This window comes from Pteronotus mesoamericanus, unplaced genomic scaffold (assembly GCF_021234165.1).
Source record: "Pteronotus mesoamericanus isolate MK-2021 breed Mesoamerican mustached bat unplaced genomic scaffold, CSHL_Meso_final contig_74, whole genome shotgun sequence".
Classification (NCBI taxonomy): Eukaryota; Metazoa; Chordata; class Mammalia; order Chiroptera; family Mormoopidae; genus Pteronotus; species Pteronotus mesoamericanus.
In genome coordinates, this window is record NW_026555247.1 from 27545023 (window position 1) to 27563597 (window position 18575).

General features: G+C 49.6%; 1 protein-coding gene across 2 annotated transcripts in view; it reads right to left on the reverse strand.

Annotated features, from left to right (window-relative positions):
* MYO5B (myosin VB) overlaps positions 1-16199 on the reverse strand; it is a 284649-nt gene extending 268450 nt beyond the window's left edge. For both annotated transcript variants that reach the window (XM_054583631.1, XM_054583630.1), the window contains exon 1: positions 15939-16199. In XM_054583631.1, coding sequence (XP_054439606.1) covers positions 15939-15965 — 27 coding nt within the window. In that variant the 5' untranslated portion in view covers positions 15966-16199. The remainder of the gene's footprint in view (positions 1-15938) is intronic.
* Positions 16200-18575: the final 2376 nt, after the last annotated feature.

The window sequence follows — 18575 nt, forward strand, 5'->3', positions numbered from 1 at the left end:
GTTTGATTTTGCCCACTATACACAACTGCATTCCTGACATTTAAATGCATCCACGAGCCGGCAGAAAGTGCTGCTGTTACTTAGGTCTCTTCAAATGACATCTGGACTCTGGGTCAAGCTCAACATCTCCACGGCTGGTCCTAAATCTAGACCAACACTTCATTACGGCCAAACAGAGAGCCCTCACGGGGCCGAGGTCACCCAAAAAAACTCTGCAAAACTTACATTTTGAAGTCTCACTTTTGCAAATCATTGCCTTGATTAAAAATGAGGTCAAAACGAGTTAATGTGATAGCAATCTTACTATAATACATAAAATCAATATCATTATCCTTTCATAATATCTGAAATAATTTAAGCAACATTTTTTTTTTTTTTTTGCCTAACAGACAATAGTGCACTTGTATAATCATCATTTATCATCCCAGGCAAAAAAATTATTGGCACAGGTTCCTCGTCTGTGTGTTTCTGGTTTTATCTGAAGTCACCTTAAGTCATGTTAGTGCCTCAGCACCAGACAAGCCATTAACATATTCATTTCAGATACACAATGCTATTTTATAAGGGAAGTTATGAACATCACGCTTTGAAAGATCTCCCTATGATAGCCCTGTTTAAAACCATGTCAGAACAGTATCACGAAAACAATTACATGAGTCAAGATCATCCTGATTTTATGGAAATGAGTCCATTTTGGAAAAAAAAAAAAAACATCGATGCTAAATGGACTTGGTTCTCAAGAAGCTGCTGCTGCAGCAAGGACCACACGGCGGATGATGGGCACTGCTCTGCGTGCAGGCGGCGGCCGAGAAGGGCTCGTGCACATGCTAGTCCAGGTCTGGGGTATTGCTATAGGACGTTTATGCTCTAGAGGAACTTTTTTTTTTTTTTTTTTAACAAGAGGGTTGAGTATATAAACTCTCACCACCACGTGTAAACATTCTCTCATCTTCGCCTTCCTCTCAAATGACACGGTGTTTTCTGGGAATCATCCTTTGATGCCACTGTTTGATGTTCTCTCCATCTTGAAGGGCCATGCACACAATGCGATGGCCCTGCCCTGCCATCCGATAGGATGGTTGCTCCCATGCCCCCTCCCCCACAGAAGCCTGCACCCCGGGGGCTGGAGGACCATGAGCAGTTCTCCGAAGGAAACACGGGGCTCCCGTCCTAGGAGGCCCCGGTGCAAAGCTCAGAGGAGGGAATGGCTCTGGAGGACGGGAGCCACCGGTGACATGACTGTGAACTTCATCACCCCCACTGAAGTGTGGTGCTAGACAGGGGACTTGCCCTCCTCCACACTCAGAGGCAGGGGACAGAAGGACATGTTGAAGGACTCACAGGAGCAAAAGGTGAGATTTCCTCCCAGACTAGTGTCTTGAGAGGTGCTGTGACAGACAAGGAACCTCACTAACTGTCCGCTTCATGGGGCCCATGTCGCGCCACGCTTCTCATCTGGGTGAAATGCCTCAACCCTCTGGATGCACTTATCGCAGTGAAGATAACGGAGTCCCTCAGCGAGAATGATGTCTTGTGTTCCTTTTATGCCCAGCGCTAAGCCTGACACGGAGAAGATTCCCACCCATTTGTGTCTGTTACATGACACTGCCCACCCCACGGAAGCCAAAGCTGGCAGACACTTCGGCAGTGCGTGGGGGCGGCCCTGGCACGCACCGTCAGCGGGAGGCGGAGTTCTCAGCAACAGAGAGCGCTTCGGGCTCGCCGCGGAGGTCACGGCCCCACCCAGCATGAAGCAGAATCCGTGCCCCTTGCGCAACACTGTTAAATCACCAAGTGTATCCGTCCCTGAAAACTACCGATTGGCGTGGTGAATTAGCTCCGATGAACCACTGTGAACCACTGTTGACCGCCATATGTGAAAAATTATGATTTCTTAAGGTGTCCGTCTTGCACAGTAACTTAACATTAAAAACTTGAGATGCATAAACATAACTCTGCAGGAAGTGCAGCCACTGACCCCCCTGGCAAAGCACAAGTAGCATAAGATGAGATTTTAAATTCCAGCATTAAGCCAGGAGTTGACCTATTGAATAGGATCAAGGGCAAAGTGGTTGCAGCCTAACTGATTACTTGGCTGCACTTCGCCACGTTGTTTCACTTGTTTCAGGCATAGGCTATTCCTGGGGGCTGCTGGTGTTACTGACAACCAAGAGGCATCATTGCTCTTTAGCCAGCACTTAGGCAGTTTCTGATTTCTGAGACAGTTCATGTTGCAACGTGAGCACAGTTCAGACTAACACCCTGAGCATCTGTCCCATTCAGTAAGAAACTCTCTACATGGCTGAGCGTTGTGTAACCCCAGCGGCTCGCTGAGTGGAGTTGGGTTTCACACTGCCAGCCCTACCGGAGGGATGTTACCAGTGGGCGATCCCTAGAACCTTTATTAAGGATGGATTACAGAAGGTTAAGGAATGTGGGGGGAGGGAGGAAGTAGAGGAAGCAACTGGGGAAAAAGGAGAGGACCTAGAATACTTTCAGCAGCAGAAGGAAAAGTTTATTATTGGACTATCTGTAGTAGCAGACATTAAGCCCCATATCCCAATGTTGTCTTCAGAGTGTGAGAGCAAGGTAGACATGGAAACCATCATCAGAATCCAAAGCAGGACTTGATTGTGGTCAAAAACCAAATGAGAAACTCGGTAGAAGGATGCAAGGACCAAAGCCAAGCAGGATCTAGTACGAAATGAAAGCTGGTCCAGCACAAGCCTCCCAAACCCTACTTGGCAGGGGTGAATGCAGCATCAATATTCTCCCCTGCTCTGAGGTACCCCGACGTGGGAAAACCATGGCTCTGGTGCCTACAACACCCCACCCGCCCCAGTCTCTGCTGAGGAAAACACATGGTTCCCAGTGACTGAGCCAAACTGGGAAGTTCCTTGGGGTGCACCAGGTATACCCGCCCAGGAGCAGCCAATCAAGAGGCTGCCCTTTGCAAAAGCTTTAGAGCTATTCTCCTTGGTGACAGGGAGCAGTGATGGAGAGGGAGCCAATTCAAACTGGAACTGGAGAATCAGACTTGGCGAGAGGACTGGGAAAGAGCAGAGCCACCAGGAACAGCATCACATCGATGTCATCGGCGTGGAAGGAAATGCATCCCTACTGTTGACCGGATCACCTGGTCCCTAAAGTCTTGGAGGTCGTATGCATCCTTCTGGTCCCCTAACACTGTACTGGCCCGTTAAGCCAGGATGTTCGGAAAGACCAGCCAAGCCTGGTTCCTAAGAGGGCATCCTTAGGATAGAGCCCACATCCTGAAACACCCTTGCAATCAAAATAGCCAAGTACACCAAGTGCCAGGAAGGGCTAATGGACCAGACATCCTCATCCGTCTGTGCTGTCAAGATGGGAGACGCCCTTCTTCTCAGTGCAGAGTGGGGGTAGCCCGCAGCTGGAAGCTCCAGGTCAGTTGGGTCTGAAGCTCTGGGAATGAAGATTTGAGATGAGAGGTGGTCCTCAAAGCCAGGACCTTAATATGCCTTTTGTTCCTTTCTTCCCCACACCTCAGAAAGGAAGAGCACGTGCATAGCCCTAGAGCGCCTCCATCCAGGCTGGGGCTTCGCTGGGCAGGAGGAGCCAGTCCAAGGCGGGCCGCCCGCACGGAGGAAAAGCTGCAGCCAGGGAGCCGGCGAACTGGGGCACCTGGAGCCTCTCCCCAGCCAGCCCCTCAGGCTCTCTCCCCTCAGTGTCCTGCGCTGGGCTGTGGCTTCCCCAAGGACGAGCCCTTCTCCTCGCCACAGGATGAGCAGCAACCGTTCGTTCACTTCACAAGGCCTCCTCTTACCTCATCAGCAAGCCCAGGGTTGTACTGACCTCCCCCCACCCTTCCAGAGATAAGCAAAGCCTAGAGGTTAAGCAGTCACCTAAGGTCACACAGCTGGCTGAAGGGGAAACAGGTACTCAGTCTGCCCCACCTGAAGGTTATGCGTTTAACCACTGCCTTTGCCCTGCCCTCTCCCCTCGGAGTTTAACTTCTAATTGCAGTATAACATACAATAGAACATTTACCATCTCAACTGTTTTTGTCTGCACAGTTCAGTGGCATTAAACACAGGCACAGCGTTGTCGCCACCATCCGTCTCCAGAGCTTCTCTTCTTGCGAAAACGAAATTCTGCATCCATTACATGGCAACGCCCTACTCGCCCCTCCTCCCACAACCGCCATTCTACTCTCTCTCTGACCTTGCTCCCCTAGAGACCTCGCCTAAGTGGAACCACACAGTATTTGTGCTTTGCTGGCTGGTTTATTTCACTTAGCACAATGTCCTCAAGGTTCATCCATGTTGTAGTATTTGCCAGAACTCCCTGCTTTTTAAAGCTGAGTAACATCTCATTGCAAGGACAGACCACATCTCGCTTACCCATTCATCCGCGATGGATACTGACTGGGTGGCTTCCACAACTTCTGGCTACTGTGAATGATGCCGCTTCACCCTCCTGTCTCATCTTCTATTCAGTCACTAACAGTTACAGGGGGAAGAACAAACAAAGAGCATCCTTCCCTCTGCTTTCAAAAGAGCATTTTAGGAAGTTCAGTGGAATAAACTCTCCGTTTAACTGTTCGATCGATAGATATTTATTAATGCTATTAAACTTGTCATAACATTTAGGGAATTATATACCCATATACTAAGATAATTATATTAACATACACATATATTTCAGTGGGACTATAACTCAGTATAACTATAAAATTCTGTGAGCCTTTACGTGTTTAAGCAAACAGGCCAGAACTGCTACATTCAAACAAGTATTTCCCTCACGGCCTGAGAGTTCTACTGATGGATCGCTGAGAGTGTTCTATGCCTGGCTATGACCACCCCCAGCCCCTCAAGGATGACAGCCAGTAAGAGGACACACAAAACTGGAGTCTGTACCTGGAATTCACACTTAGCCTATAACAGAAATGTGTCTGTGAGTCCCTACCATACTCAACCAGCTTAGTTCCTTGAATCACTTTTGGCTACTTCCAGGACAGAAAGCCTACCTTCCAGGCATAAATTATTGCCACCATGCAGAGGAAACAAGGACACACCATCAGATTTGAAGCCAATGTCAGAAGGGGTAGTAACGGGCTCCAGGACCCACACCCTTCTGCCATGGAGGCCACCCTGAAGGAAGAAGCGTTCATTCAGATGCTCAGGGTCTAGCACGGTCATTATATAGTCACACCTTGATTCTCCAACAGTTCGGTTCTCAACCAAGCTGTTCGTGGAAAAAAAATGTCTCAGTTCTCTACCTGCTAATACCCGTAGGATCAGTCACGCTCTTCTCAGGTGACAAACTAAGGAGAGACAGTTTTTTATCAAATCGCTTCTTGAACAGTTTTCCAGAATGAATTAAGTCCAAGTACTGAGGTCCCACTGTATAACTCTAATCACATTTTAAGGGCATTCTCATCATTTCAGTGCACACAGTTGTTACATAGTTATACACACACATACGCCCAGTAAAATGACAATTAAAAAGGGCAAGCAGCTTGATAGCAAAGAAACACTAGTTTCTGGCTGAGGAGACATTCATTTTCCTTATTTTACAAATTAACATTAGCCCTCATTAGTGAGCACAGGCATATTGAGAATGTGATTAAATCTAATGAGATGCGATAAAGCAATTTTCCTCCTTTTAATGTACTAATACCTCCTTAATGGTTATTTATACAACAAATGAACCACCGGGCCAGAAGAACTCAAGGTCAAAGGACTCCCCTGAGGAGACAGGCTCCCCTCCCGGCCTCGTGTGTGGCCTGCGACATGCGCCCCATCAAGCAGACGGTGCCTGGTTGGCCAAAAGGTGAATATAGAAGGTCTGCACCTTCAGGTGAAAATTATGAGGACTGTTGTTATCGTCCCTGTGGGAGAGAAGACAACTGAACCAGACTGGATCTGCTTTTCCTTCCCGGTTCATTGTTCTCTCTCCTGAAAGCCCTCCTGCTCTGTTTGATCTCACGGGAATTGTGAGGATCCCTACTTGCCCCCACCTGGTCACGCAAATACCCAGGAGTCCTGACGAGATTGTTGACAAAACCTTGTTGAGTTAATTGGGGGAAGAAATAAGAGGAGATTATGCTTTTAACGTAAATGACAACCTTAGGAAGGTAAGTGCAAAAACTTTTGTGTGTGTATTCCAAATTATTTGTAAAATTAGGCTACTCATAAAGAAGGCAGTTAGGGCAGCTTTCAGGTCCACAAATGCTACCTTGCTGTTACTCCGCATTCAAACCCTGTGCTAAGCCTTTGGGCGCAGAAATGAAAAAGGGAAACCACATTTAATTATCTCCTGACAGGGAGTCCTCATTCCATAGCCTTCGGCCAGTGCCCCAGGGAGCAGATGGGCCTTCCACTGGGCGCTCTGAGCCAAAAGCCAAGCCACCGTGACAGGGGAGACCATGTAAAGGCGGCTCCTTGATAGGGGTCGGGGGAGGACTGTCCTCGAAGTGCCAATGGCCCAGAAACGGGAGGAGAGCAGAGGTGGGCTTTAAATCAGTTCAGCAGCATTTGTTGCGTTTCCACTCTATGCAAAACTGTATCCTGGGAACCAGGAGGGATATAAGCATAAGGTTCAACCTACATCCTCCATGAGAGCAGTTTTGCTAATCTACACACTCAACCATCAACCCCATGCACACAGTAAGACGGAGAATCAGAAAATCTCAAAGCTTTTAAAAATTCGGCCTTGTAACCCACCCTATTTTCAGCAGCGTCCCCTTTTTTGGATACGTAAGGGAATGATGAAGTACAGTAATAAAATGAATGCCTGTGACCCCGCCGTGCGATGGAGCAGACCAGCGGCAGCACCCGCACCCTCTCCGGGGACTGCAGTCCCAGCTTCCTTTTCCCTGGTCCCTGGTTTTCCCCTCATAGGTTTGTCACATACATATCTTTATACAATACTGTTTCTGTTGCTGATTTCGGAAACTCATAAGTTGTTTTATTCTGTAGGTAGTCTCCTGCAGAGCACCTTAAGTGAGACTGGCATCACATAAAGTGAGGTAATATATTCAGGTAATATATTCTCCCACATCCTATCTTCGGTGGGACTGCACTGGGGTGTTGATGGGCCGTCAGCAGAAAGAAGTTGAACCAGCCCTGGCCAGGTAGGAGCATCATCCCATACACCAAAATGCTGCAGGTTCAATTCCTGGTCTAGCACATACCTAGGTTATGGGTTCAATCCCCAGTCAGGGCTCGTGTGGAAAGCACCCAATCACTGTTTCTCTCTCTGTCTCTCCCCTTTCCTCTCTCTAAAAATTAATAAAAACATATTCTCAAGTAAGAATTAAAAAAAAAAAATCAGTTGAACCAGAGTCTAAAGCAAATGGCCAGAGCACATGAAGTCAATAGTTGAATATAGTACAATTTGCAGTTCAAATATTCCACCTTTTCATCCTTTCCCAAAGATGCACAGTATCCAGGTCACAGTACAAATGGACCTGGCACGCTATTGCCTAGTATCTTTTTCTTGTAAAGGCTGGTTTCTAAGCCAGGGGCTCTGAACTTCTCAGTGCCAAAGAGATTGTAAACCAGGTCTTTGAATTCCCGACAGAGGTATCCGGATTTTCTCATTACTTTTAGGATTTCATGTCACAATGCATTTGAATTTTATAATGGCAAAAGCTCCCTGGGGGACAAAAACATCAGTAACTTCTCACGATGGGCCTCTTCTGCAAAGGAGAGAAAAGCCTAGTGGGCCTGTATCACTACTAGAATTAAGAAAGGACAATAATTTAAAAGTCAGTGAATACATGTTAAGAGGAACACTAAGAGCCATTAACTTGGCGCTCAGATATACAGGGTCCAGCACATATAACGCCCTTTCTGTTATTACAAAATATAAACATGTAATTCTGTAACATAATAATATCACACTGAATGAAGTACACCATATAACATGTTAGGTGAAATGTTCAAATTAAAACTAGAAATAACTACATCCATGTTATTACCCCACCAACCACACTCAGGCAGGTGTTCCTTCTGCTGGGCCCCATATAAGCCTGGTCTCTGCCACAGCCAATTAGCAAGGTATCACCAGTGTTCATCTACGCCAGGGACCAGGCAACCTGAGGAGCTCCTCACATCCAACCTAAGATGCCCCTGCTTGGGAGATGGCCAAGCTGACAACCTGAGCAAGGAGGGTGAGCTCATTTTCCGGCAGACACGTGCCCAGCCAATAGGCGGTGAGCAGGGCGCACCTGTAAAGGTGAAGACCTCTAATTAAATGGGTGGTTGGGCGAGGGCTTCTGGGAGTGTCACACCTGGCTCTCTGCTCATAGCTCAGAACGGGACAAATGCCCCGTGGACATCGAGCATGGCAGGAAGGAGAAGGCTCTCACTGGGGGGTTTTCAGGGGGAGATGGCATCAGACAAAACGCCGTGTCCGATGGCCCTAGCATAAAAGCATGGTTAAATTTACAATCAGAATTTTACACTGCTCAAGTTTCATGTACATCTCTTTGGTTACATATAGCCCCTTTGGAAGATGTGAACTATCTGGGGGCCTATGTGGTCTCAGGAAAGCCAACAACAAGGGTTTTGTGGGTATTTGGGGCACATTTTAGGAAGCACTGGAACACCATGGGGCTGAGTGTGGAGGTGGATATCTTTTATGCACAAATGATGTTCTGTACCCACCACCAAGGGGACAGGACCTCACGGGAGGCCGTAGAGCAGAGAGGTCGGTCAGGCGCTCAGTCAGGCACCTGGGGCTAAGGTCCCGCCCACCACCTGTGAGGACTGCGGCTTTGGGCAAGTGACACAAGTCTGAGGCCCCTCATTGGTAAATGGCAACGACAGCAGTGCCTGCATCTTAGTGACCAGTGTCTTCCCAAGTGTAGAGCTCAGAGAGGTGGACGCTCCAAACGAAGGCAGGGAAATACATGCCAAGATGAGTTATTTAACGTATATTTGTGGTTTTCTCCAGAATATTCTGGTTTCCATGATGGTCTACCTCTAAAAATATAATCATTTAATGAAAAGAAAACTTAGCTACCATGTCTTTTCATACAGAAAATACAAAAAAATAAAAATAAAAATCTATGAATGAAAACACCAAGCACAGGAAAAGATGTTCAATCATCCAATGAAAATCAACTTTAAATCAAAAATGAAATGTTTAGTGTAGGATGAAAGGCAGGAACAATGCCCCGCACGAGGGAGGGTGAGGCGCAGGCCAGTCCTTTCCTGGAGGCTGCTGGTCGTGGTGACAAAGGCTGTTAATGTGCATGCCAGCAAGTACCCCTGCAGCAACTTTTCCTAAGGAAATAATTGAAAGAGGTTCCAAGAATGCTTGCAACATTTTTCACAATATCAAAAAACTGGAACCAATTAAGTGTTCATCAAAATGGGAAGTCAAAAACATAAAGCCATATTATGCAGCCCTTAAAATGGTAAAATTACCTTTATGTGCCATAAAAAAACGGGGGGAAAAGCCATAATAGATTAAGATCTAGAGTAATATTACTGCATGATCCCATTTATTTTTTTAAGTACATATTGTATCGTGCATAAGTCTAAAGCAGTAGTGTCCAATAGAAATAAGGCAAGCCACATATGAAATTTTAAATTTTCCAGTAGCCAGGTTAGGTGAATTGAATAAAATATTTTAGCCCAATACATCCAAAATATTATTTCAACAGTTAATATGTTTAAAGTATGAATGAGACACTTTACATTCATGTCTGTACCACGTCTTGGAAATCCGCTATGACACACTTCCAGCCCATCCCTGCTGGGACAGCCACGTGTGACCCCCTACCAGACAGCCCCGGTCTAAGACCACACACACATGGTTAACAGTGGCTGTTTCTGCAAGGAGGATTGCAGAGCCTTCGCCTTTCCTGCACTGTATGAGTTGTTTCAATAATCATTCCTATTAGCAGAAAAAAAGGGGCACATTGTGAAAAATGCTTTTTAATTTTCCTTTAAAGCTATAAAAGAAGACAGAAAGCACAGCTTAAATTTAAACCTTCTTTCAAACTACTCTTGCTCCTTCCCCAGGGAGTGGGGGGCGGGGCAGGGAGGAGAGCGGGAACCATTTTTCGCCATGCCTTGGTCCTCTCCTGCTTGGGCAGTTATGAATTTGTAGCAATTCTTCCCTCTCCCGCCAAGTCCCCTATGACAAATACCCCTGCAGGATGGCAGGGGAGGGTTAGCAGGAGAGGCCAGCCCCCAGCACAGGGACTGAGGAGGAAACAAGCTGATGAACAATTGCTAAGCTCACGCGCACAGTGTGCCAGACATGGCGCGAGGCAGGCACTTTTCTGTGAACCAGATCACAGCCCTCCAATGACCCAATGACACAAGTACCCTCCCATCCCAATTCTTCAGATAAACAAGCCAAGGCTTGGAAAGTATCTGCCCCAGGGAGGGGGCGCTGAGAGCGTTCAACCACAACACCCAGGACGGTCCACACAAGACCATGATCACAGAGGCCAGGGCTGCCCACACCAGGGCTGGTTTATTTGTAAGAAACCCAGATCCTGACATTTCTCCTTTAAGCTCATTCTTATAGCCTCAAATCTAACTAAGGTATTTTCCCTTGGACAAACCATTCTCACCCCAAACTCAACATATGAAAATCAAGCATTATTCTTGCCCCATCCTGACTTCTTTTCCTGTCCACGCTCAAGCTGGAAAAGTCAAGGTCCTATTTAACTCGTCCCCTCCTCCTTGCGTGCATAAATCAAACATGTGTTGAGTTTTAGGCTCAATAACACCTAGGTGACTATAAAAAGAACAAGCATGGTCTTGAAAGACAAGATAGAGCTGAGGAACTGTCACTCACTAGAGGAGACCAGGGCGCGGTGATGCTAAACACCATGTGGAGGTCTAGAGGGGATCCTGGCCCAGGAAAAGGTCATGGGTGGAAAAAACTGGTGAAATTCCAGTTAGATCTGTACATAAGCTAATAGTATTGCATGAGTGTGAATTTCATAGTTTCAATAATTGCACTGTGCTTGTAGGAGTTACTAACGTTAGAGGAATGGGGGGGGGAACACAGGAACTCTGTTGTGTTTTTGCGACTTTTCTGTTAAGTCTAAAATTATTTCATAATAAAAGTTTTAAACTAGTACTATGGTTACTGCCACCCAATTTGTTTAGCCCATCCCTGTCGCTGTGCCTAGACTCACTCCCCTATTGTCTCCTGAGAGTGACTTCTTCCCAGTGTGCACGGGCATTCGAATCCTACTCATTCAGCAAGGCCCAGTCACGTGCCACGGCTGCTGAAGAAAGCCTTCCCCTGCTCCCGCAGCCCACCTGGCCGATGCTTCTGCAAAATGCCTGTAACTGAAAGTATGTGCCCTCCTCTCATGACACATGGGTGATGCCGTAAATTAGTTAAGTTTGTGTATTTAGGTTCTGTTGCCCAATGACAATGTAAAACGTGTTTGTCCAGACAAGTGCATCAGAGCACACATTCCACTCACTTTAAAGTCGGCTGCTTTTTTAATGTGGTTTCTGGGAACCTAGTGAATTACAAAGCGGAGATCAACGGCTCATTCAAACCCTTATAGGTTCACCTTGACAATCCTGTATGGATTGTGACAAATACACTATCATTGGGGAAAGTAGTACTTGGAATTCTATATTCTAAGCAATAGAGTTTATAGCTCAACCTTACAGCAGAAAATGATAGTATTTTTTAATCTCGCCAGAATTGAGGAAGTCTCATTAGTTCCACACCAAGGTGCCTTGTCCCTCTGACAGAGAGGACGCCATCTTTGCGAACGAAAGTGCCATGATATACTTAGACTCCAACCAGACCTGGAGCTGCCAGAAAGCCTTCTGATGGGGCCAGCCTGTAGCTAATGAAACACTACAGTGTTAGGAGCACATTAACCAAAAGAAAATGGGGAGAAACTAACAGCTAAATGGCAAGCTTCTCTAAGAGGCCCAAGTGGGGAGACCGGGTTGTCAGCCAATGGCTACGAGGAAGCTCCAGCAGGGCTTGTGGGGAGGGGGGCTTCAGGGGACCTAGGGGACAGTCTCCCAAATAAGCACCTACTAAGGCAGCACACTACACACACTGGAGGCCCCCGAAAGTGTTCGATGCAGCTCTGCTCTCCAGATCTCAGCCAGCTGGGGAGATGTGACATGACAAAAACTGTCAATGAGGGGGAAGAGGACACACTTGTTCAGTGTGTCCAGGTAACAGGCAGGCAGAACAGGCCCTGGGAACTGGGTAACAACGGGCACGCAGACTTTGATATTCTGGTGGTTACCAGCAGGGTTTATACGCCCAGCTGAGAGAGGGAGGCCACGAATGGGAGAGGATGGATAATCGGGAGAAACCTGCATCATCCGATCGATGCACAGGTCAGGGACAGTTAGAGGACAGTGGCCCAAAGGCACACGAGTTGTATTTTCCAAAGGACTAGCCCCAGATTACAAGCCCTTACAGTAAAGGCTCTTGTGCTCAAAGCCACCCTGACTTATACAGGGTGTGTCCATCAGTAAAGTAACCTCCTAGCAGCCCCCAAATCCCCACTGGCTCAGGCAGCACCTGCCAACTCGAAACCAGGCAGGAAAGCGCTAAAAGTAGTGACCTCAGTCTGGTGGTTTCCCGGTCACTCTTCGGGCTAGAATTATACTGAAAATCCTATTACTTAAAGGAGCAATATTTAAAATTTCACCCAGAATAGGCCTTCTATACGGAAGATTTATATTACTCAGCCTGAGGGAGAGGTTATATATTTTACACTTTAGAAATCAGGCTATATTCTGCACTTAGTATAATTAAGTCATACTCACCATGCTCACTCATGTTTGGGCATCTTACTGGGACCTGCACAAATCAAATTAGCCCATATTGTCCTTTCCTGTGGGTTGGAAACAAAGTGCTAACACTTGCCACATATGTGCCTCTTGTGACGAGAGCCCGTGGCCCGCTCCGCCTTCCTGTGAGCATGGCTGCGGCTGGCTGACTTTGACCTCGCCCTCCTAGTGTGTGGCAGGCACTCCGATTTTCTTTTCCCATCCCAAAAAAAAACCCTCAATACAAAGAAAGCAGTTTCTCAAAGGTTAAGTGTTGGGTCTTCCAAAAACAGGAGTACCTTTGTTAATGGGAAGTGCCCTTTGCCAATGACCAAGATCAGCTCCCCCAAAATATTCCCATAGCTCCTAAGCTGCCAGCTAAACAGAGGTAGCAGGCAAAGAACAAGAAGACAGTGACTTGGAGGGAGGGACAAGGAAGAAGTCTTTTCTTGGATAACTAGGGATAGACGAACACACTAGGTTCTTATCTGAAACTATACTCAGAGCTAATTTATATACTGAAATAAGTGTCTCATTCTAAGAATAACATCTTCCAACCATGTCACTGAAGCAAGAGGTATAACCAATAAAGGGCCTCAAAATGTCCATCCACCGTATAAGTGCTATTGGTATAATGGATAATTATTTCCATCACGGATAATACATTGAAGTGCATGCCTGGGTACAGCGTTCATCATGTTAGAAAAACCCACCAGCAGGTTAAAAATAAAAGGAACATTGGTTGCTTTGATAATACACTAAAAAGAACAAGTCATCTCCCCAGAAACAGAGTGAATCTGAATAGCCAGCACAGTTTGTCTGTATACTTTATGATTCATGTGCACACTGAGAATCCAGCCTAGCCAGTGAGATAATGGTTAGAAAACAATGCAACTGCCTCTCACAGCAAAGCCTAAGTGTTTAACTGCCAGAAAGAAAAACAACTGCCCAAACACAATCTGGAAGCTACTGCATTGGCCAGAGAAAAACCTCAAGTTTAGACTCGTAAATCTAAAAATGATTAAGAACAAGAACCCCATAAGCAGAGCAAGGCACAGTGCCCCACAGCCCTAGGGAGAAATTTTAATAACTCTTTTTGGATTATGCCAAACCCTCACACAAATGAAGCCATGTTTTTTTCATTTTGTGTGTCCTTGCAAGACCTTTCCCTGGGGAAAGCGTTGCCCACCTCCTGAAGCCCAGAAAAGTACGCTGGCACTGAGGCTCAGACTCGCGCTAGTTCATCATTCCTAAATTCGCAGGCAACGCACTCAGTTCTACGTAAAACTTAAAGGGAGTGTTTTCCTCTGAAAGTGGTCTTTAAAAGCAATCCAGTATTCTTATTTTTCAAAATCAGGGCTCCAAAAATTAAGGGCGTATTCAGTTGTCCATTAGCTTCATATAATGCAGTGGTTAATTACTGTCTAATAAAGGACTTTATGTTATGTTTCAGGTATGTTCACTTGAGTCACTACTTCACTTGGGAGTAGAAGCATTTCCGTGCACTTTGGTGTGACAAAGCTCAGTGCTTTACACTCCGGTTCAGATTTTTCCCTGCACCCCTGGTTTCCAGCCTCCGGTGATAATCGGCTTCAAGGAAAAGAACTGAAAGCATAGCTTGAGAGCTCCTCCCACGGGTAACCCGAGTGGGGTGCTTTTCCAAAGCCATGAGCGCCAGAGATTTCACGCCCTGGCTCGAACCTCACACCCTCTCCTCTCCCAGCAGCGACTACTGTCGGGGCTCCTGGTGGGGGTGCAATGAGCGCCCGAGCCTGCTGTGACCCCACCACCCCCACCCAGCCAGGTTACATCCTCTGTGGCCACCTCGTGTCATCCTAGTTCGTCCCTGTCCCCCTCCGAAAGGAAGGAGGAATTGGAAAATTCGCCCACCCTGCAGGAGATCTCGCCCACGTTTGGGGAGGGAAGGTGGGCAATGGCAGGGGCCTGACCCGTGAAGATGCGGAAGTAGCTCTTCCTCCTCCACCCAGGCCTGTTGGCCCCGGCCAGGACCCTGGGAACCGCACTCCCAACCCCTGACTAACCCCCCCCCGCCCCTCCCCACACACGCACGCACCTCCCCTCTCTGCAACGAGAGGTGCACACAAGGCACTGCCAAACGGTTTCCGGCCACAGAGAAGACGAACAGGCAGGCGAGGGAGGTGCATCGGGACATCCAAAACTTAAAAGTGGAGGCAGGAGGTGCACACTTAAAGGCCCCTGCACTCCCTCACCCTCAGCGCCAAGTTGAAACCCAAGGGGGTCGCCAGGGGGCTCGGGCTGCGCCGCTCCAGGCGCTCGGAGAAGTGGTGGATGGTCCCTAACTTTAGCCATAGCGAGCGCCGTGGAAGCGGGCATGTGCGCCCCATTGCACCTGTTCCCGACTCCAAGGAAGGAGCCTACACATCCATCCCAACCTTGCAGGCGACCTGGAAGCCACCCGCCACCCCTAGCTCAGCGTTACTCCCATCTCCTCCCCACATCTCTGAAGCCCCCCAGGTCCTCACCCACACTGGCCGCCTCAGAGAGCCCCCCACCCTGGCGAACTGTGAACCCGCTGCCTCGTCTCCAGAGACCCCTAGAGCGCCTCGCGCCTTCCCCAAAGCTTACCCCCCTCCACCCGCCACACCCCTGACACCAGGTTGGGACCCTTTCTCTCCCCCCGCTCAAGCGGAGGGAACGCCCCCCAAGTTCAGGGGTCCTCCTCGATGGTATGCGGCAGGAAAGGAAGCCTTAGAAACATTAGAAGGTCGCCCTTGGGAGTTCGTGCTGCAGAGCACCTGGGGTGCGGTCCTGATCGAGATGGGCGCCACCGCGAGGGGCTGTCCCCACTCACCGGCTTGGAGCTGAGTCGGGGACTCAGCCAGAGCAGAGCCCGAGCTAAGCAAGCAATGCCCGGGCGTCGGGGAGGGGGCGACAGCCCTGACCAGTGGGCAGAGCCGCGGCCGGTCAGTGCGGGGCGCTCCCCGAACAGCAAACTTTCTCCGCCACCCGAAGTTAGTGGCGCCGAGGAGACTGCGAGGAGCACGTTGAAAGGTGTCTCCCGTCGTCCCCCGACTCCCAGAGCCGCAAGAGAGGGCACCCCCACGGGCCGCGCTGGCCGGGAGCACGCCGCCCCGCCCCGCGCTCACCTTTGCCGCCCGGCCCCGGCGTGCGGCCCGCACTCACCTGGCTGTAGAGCTCGCTGACCGACATGACCCCGCGTGCCGGGCCGAGCCCGCGGCGCAGTGCCCGGCGGACGGCCCTCGCTCCTGCCCCAGCCGGCGGCGGGTCCGGGCTCCTCGCTGCCCCGGAGGCTCTCAGTCCGCGGCCAGCCCGCCTGGCGCCATCTTCCTGGGCTGACCGAGAGTTTGTCTGTTTTTCGTCCCTTTCCCCCACCTGCCCGCCGGCTTCCTGGAGGCGCGGCGGCCGGCTCGCTCCCAGCCGGTGCGACCTTTACTCCTGCGGCGACGGCGTCGCAGCGGCCGGGCCGGAGTTGCAGGCGGGCGGGGGAGGAGGCCGCGCCGCTCCCCACTCAGGTATTGGAGGAGGTGCGAGCGCAGGGCGAGGCAGGGAGGCAGGGAGGCAGGGAGGCAGGGCGGGCGTCCGAGCCGGCGGCCGGCGAGCTGCCGCCGCCGCCGCCCCCGCCCCCTTTGCACCCCGCGGGGCCGGGCTGGACGCGCCCTCCCGCGCCCCCGCGCCGCGGGTCCTCCCGGCCGGGGGCGGGGCGGTCGAGCGGAGGGTGCCGGCCGCCCCCTGCTGGACACGCGGCGCACGCGGAACAGGTGCGCGGCGGTGCCGCACCTGCCTCCCCACGCTCCGAGTCCATGCGGGCTGTGCCTGCGAGGCTGGGCGGGGACGCAGTGCAGACAAGAAAAAAAGAGGAAAGTAACGAAAGAAGAGCAAAGAGGAATAAAAGGAGAGATGCCTACTCCTGAAAGGCTCCATACATTCCCCTCTGGTATTTATGTGGCTATAGCCAGTGTTTTCATTATTAAAATTCAGTTATGTCGTAGATTGTTATTCAGTTAGGTTGGCTATACCAAAGATTGTCTCCGCCACGCTGAACTCCCTGCTCTGACATCCTGAACAGAAAGGTGGGAACTGTATCACACTTCATCCGTTTCCTCCGCAGCTTCCAGCTAGGCTCCGCGCCACCCCGCTCAGAGCATTATTTGCTTTTCTGGGGAGTCTCACATTTTTCTGCCCCCCCCCCAACTCAGTCCCTCTACTACTCCCTATCTCATTTAGTTTTGTCCCTTCTGCCAGTGGCACTTGGCTGCCTACAGCAGCTTCACTCCCTCTTCTACTTCCAGCAAAAAGTAGGTATTTCAGCCAAAAAGGAAAATAATTGGCAGGAGTTGGTGGAGGGAGAGCAGGAGCTGTACCCTGGTTTTCCGAAGCTGGCGTTTGTACCTGAATGAGGAACAGCCTCTGTAGGTGGCGCTCAACCAGAGTGTCCATCTGCAACGCTAGAGCAGCTGTCTTGGAGTCTCGTGCCCTGGAAGGGTTTTTAAACTCATCCCACGTAAAACCTTCCCACCTGGAGTGCAAGATTCCCATTTAACTCACGTGGCCAGCCCTTCTCAATTGCACCTGCCCCCTGAGGATCATCACCTGGGGGTGGGGGGCTTTTAGACCCACCTTTCCCCGCCCCGCCCGGCAAGCCGTGTTAGCAATCCCATGGGGACCTGGGGCAAACCTGAAACTCATTTGCTTCCACCCTTTCTCTCCACCCCCAACTCGGTTCCAACTTTCTGGCTGCCACCGTACCCGGCACAGATTGAACTGAAACTCCTTCCGAAGGAGAATACTGCTCTTCGCCAGGGCTTTGTGAATTTCTAAACCCACAATCAAATATGCCTTTTTCCTCCTTTGAATAATAATAAAAGCATTTTAAAACTTACTTTGTGCCAAAGGAACTTGCCAAGTGTTTCCCTTCTGTGATCTTGCCTGAGCCTCAGAGCAGCTCTATAAAGAAGGTTCGGACTGAGGAATGGCCAAGGCTGGGGCACCCAGCAAGGGCGCCGGGAATGTCCTGACTGTCCTCGGGTATTTGAAAATCGGTCACGTGAAAGAGAGTTTAGGCTGGTCCTGCTGATTGGAGGCCAGACTCAGACCACAGGGAGGAAGTTTCAGGGTGATAGATACTGAACAACCATGAGAGAGAAGCACAAATTTTAACAAGAAAAACCGGTCAAGAGAGGAGCGGGCATCTCATGAGGGGAGAGCTTGCCGTCCCTGGAGGAGTCAAGCAGAGGTTGGGTTGTCACTGTCAAGGATGGTGTAGATTCCACCACTGGGTGGGAGGCTGGGCTGTACCCCCGGGGCCTCAGGGGTTGTGCCCTGGAGGCTGTCCTCCATATTCCTGGCTCAGGACGCTACGGCAGGCTTAGCGCTGTTGTCACCAATGTGGCACCACTAACCTCAGGGAAGAAAACCTATCTCAGGGCGTGCTTCCTGCAAACGTCTGCCGTGCGTCCTTCACAGCTCAGGGAGGGAGCAGGTCCTGTGTCCCCTTTAGAAGGGTTTCATCAAAAGCTTGACTTTAATCCTAAGTGGAATGAAAGGCTTTGGTTCCTACTACACTTTCTGACTCTCCTGCAAAAGAATTGGGTTCTATTGTATAATATAAGTACTGCCATGGCCCCTCCCCCAGAATGGAAGACAAGTCTATTGGGGAGGAGAGAAGGGAGGAGAAAAAATGAGGTGGCATGGGTCAGAGGAAATGCAGCTGTACCAGCCTGCATGCCCCCACGAAATTAATTCTGGGCCTCTCGCTCCCCAGTAACCGGGCCCCTCATTCTCATTTGCTCAGGCAATCAG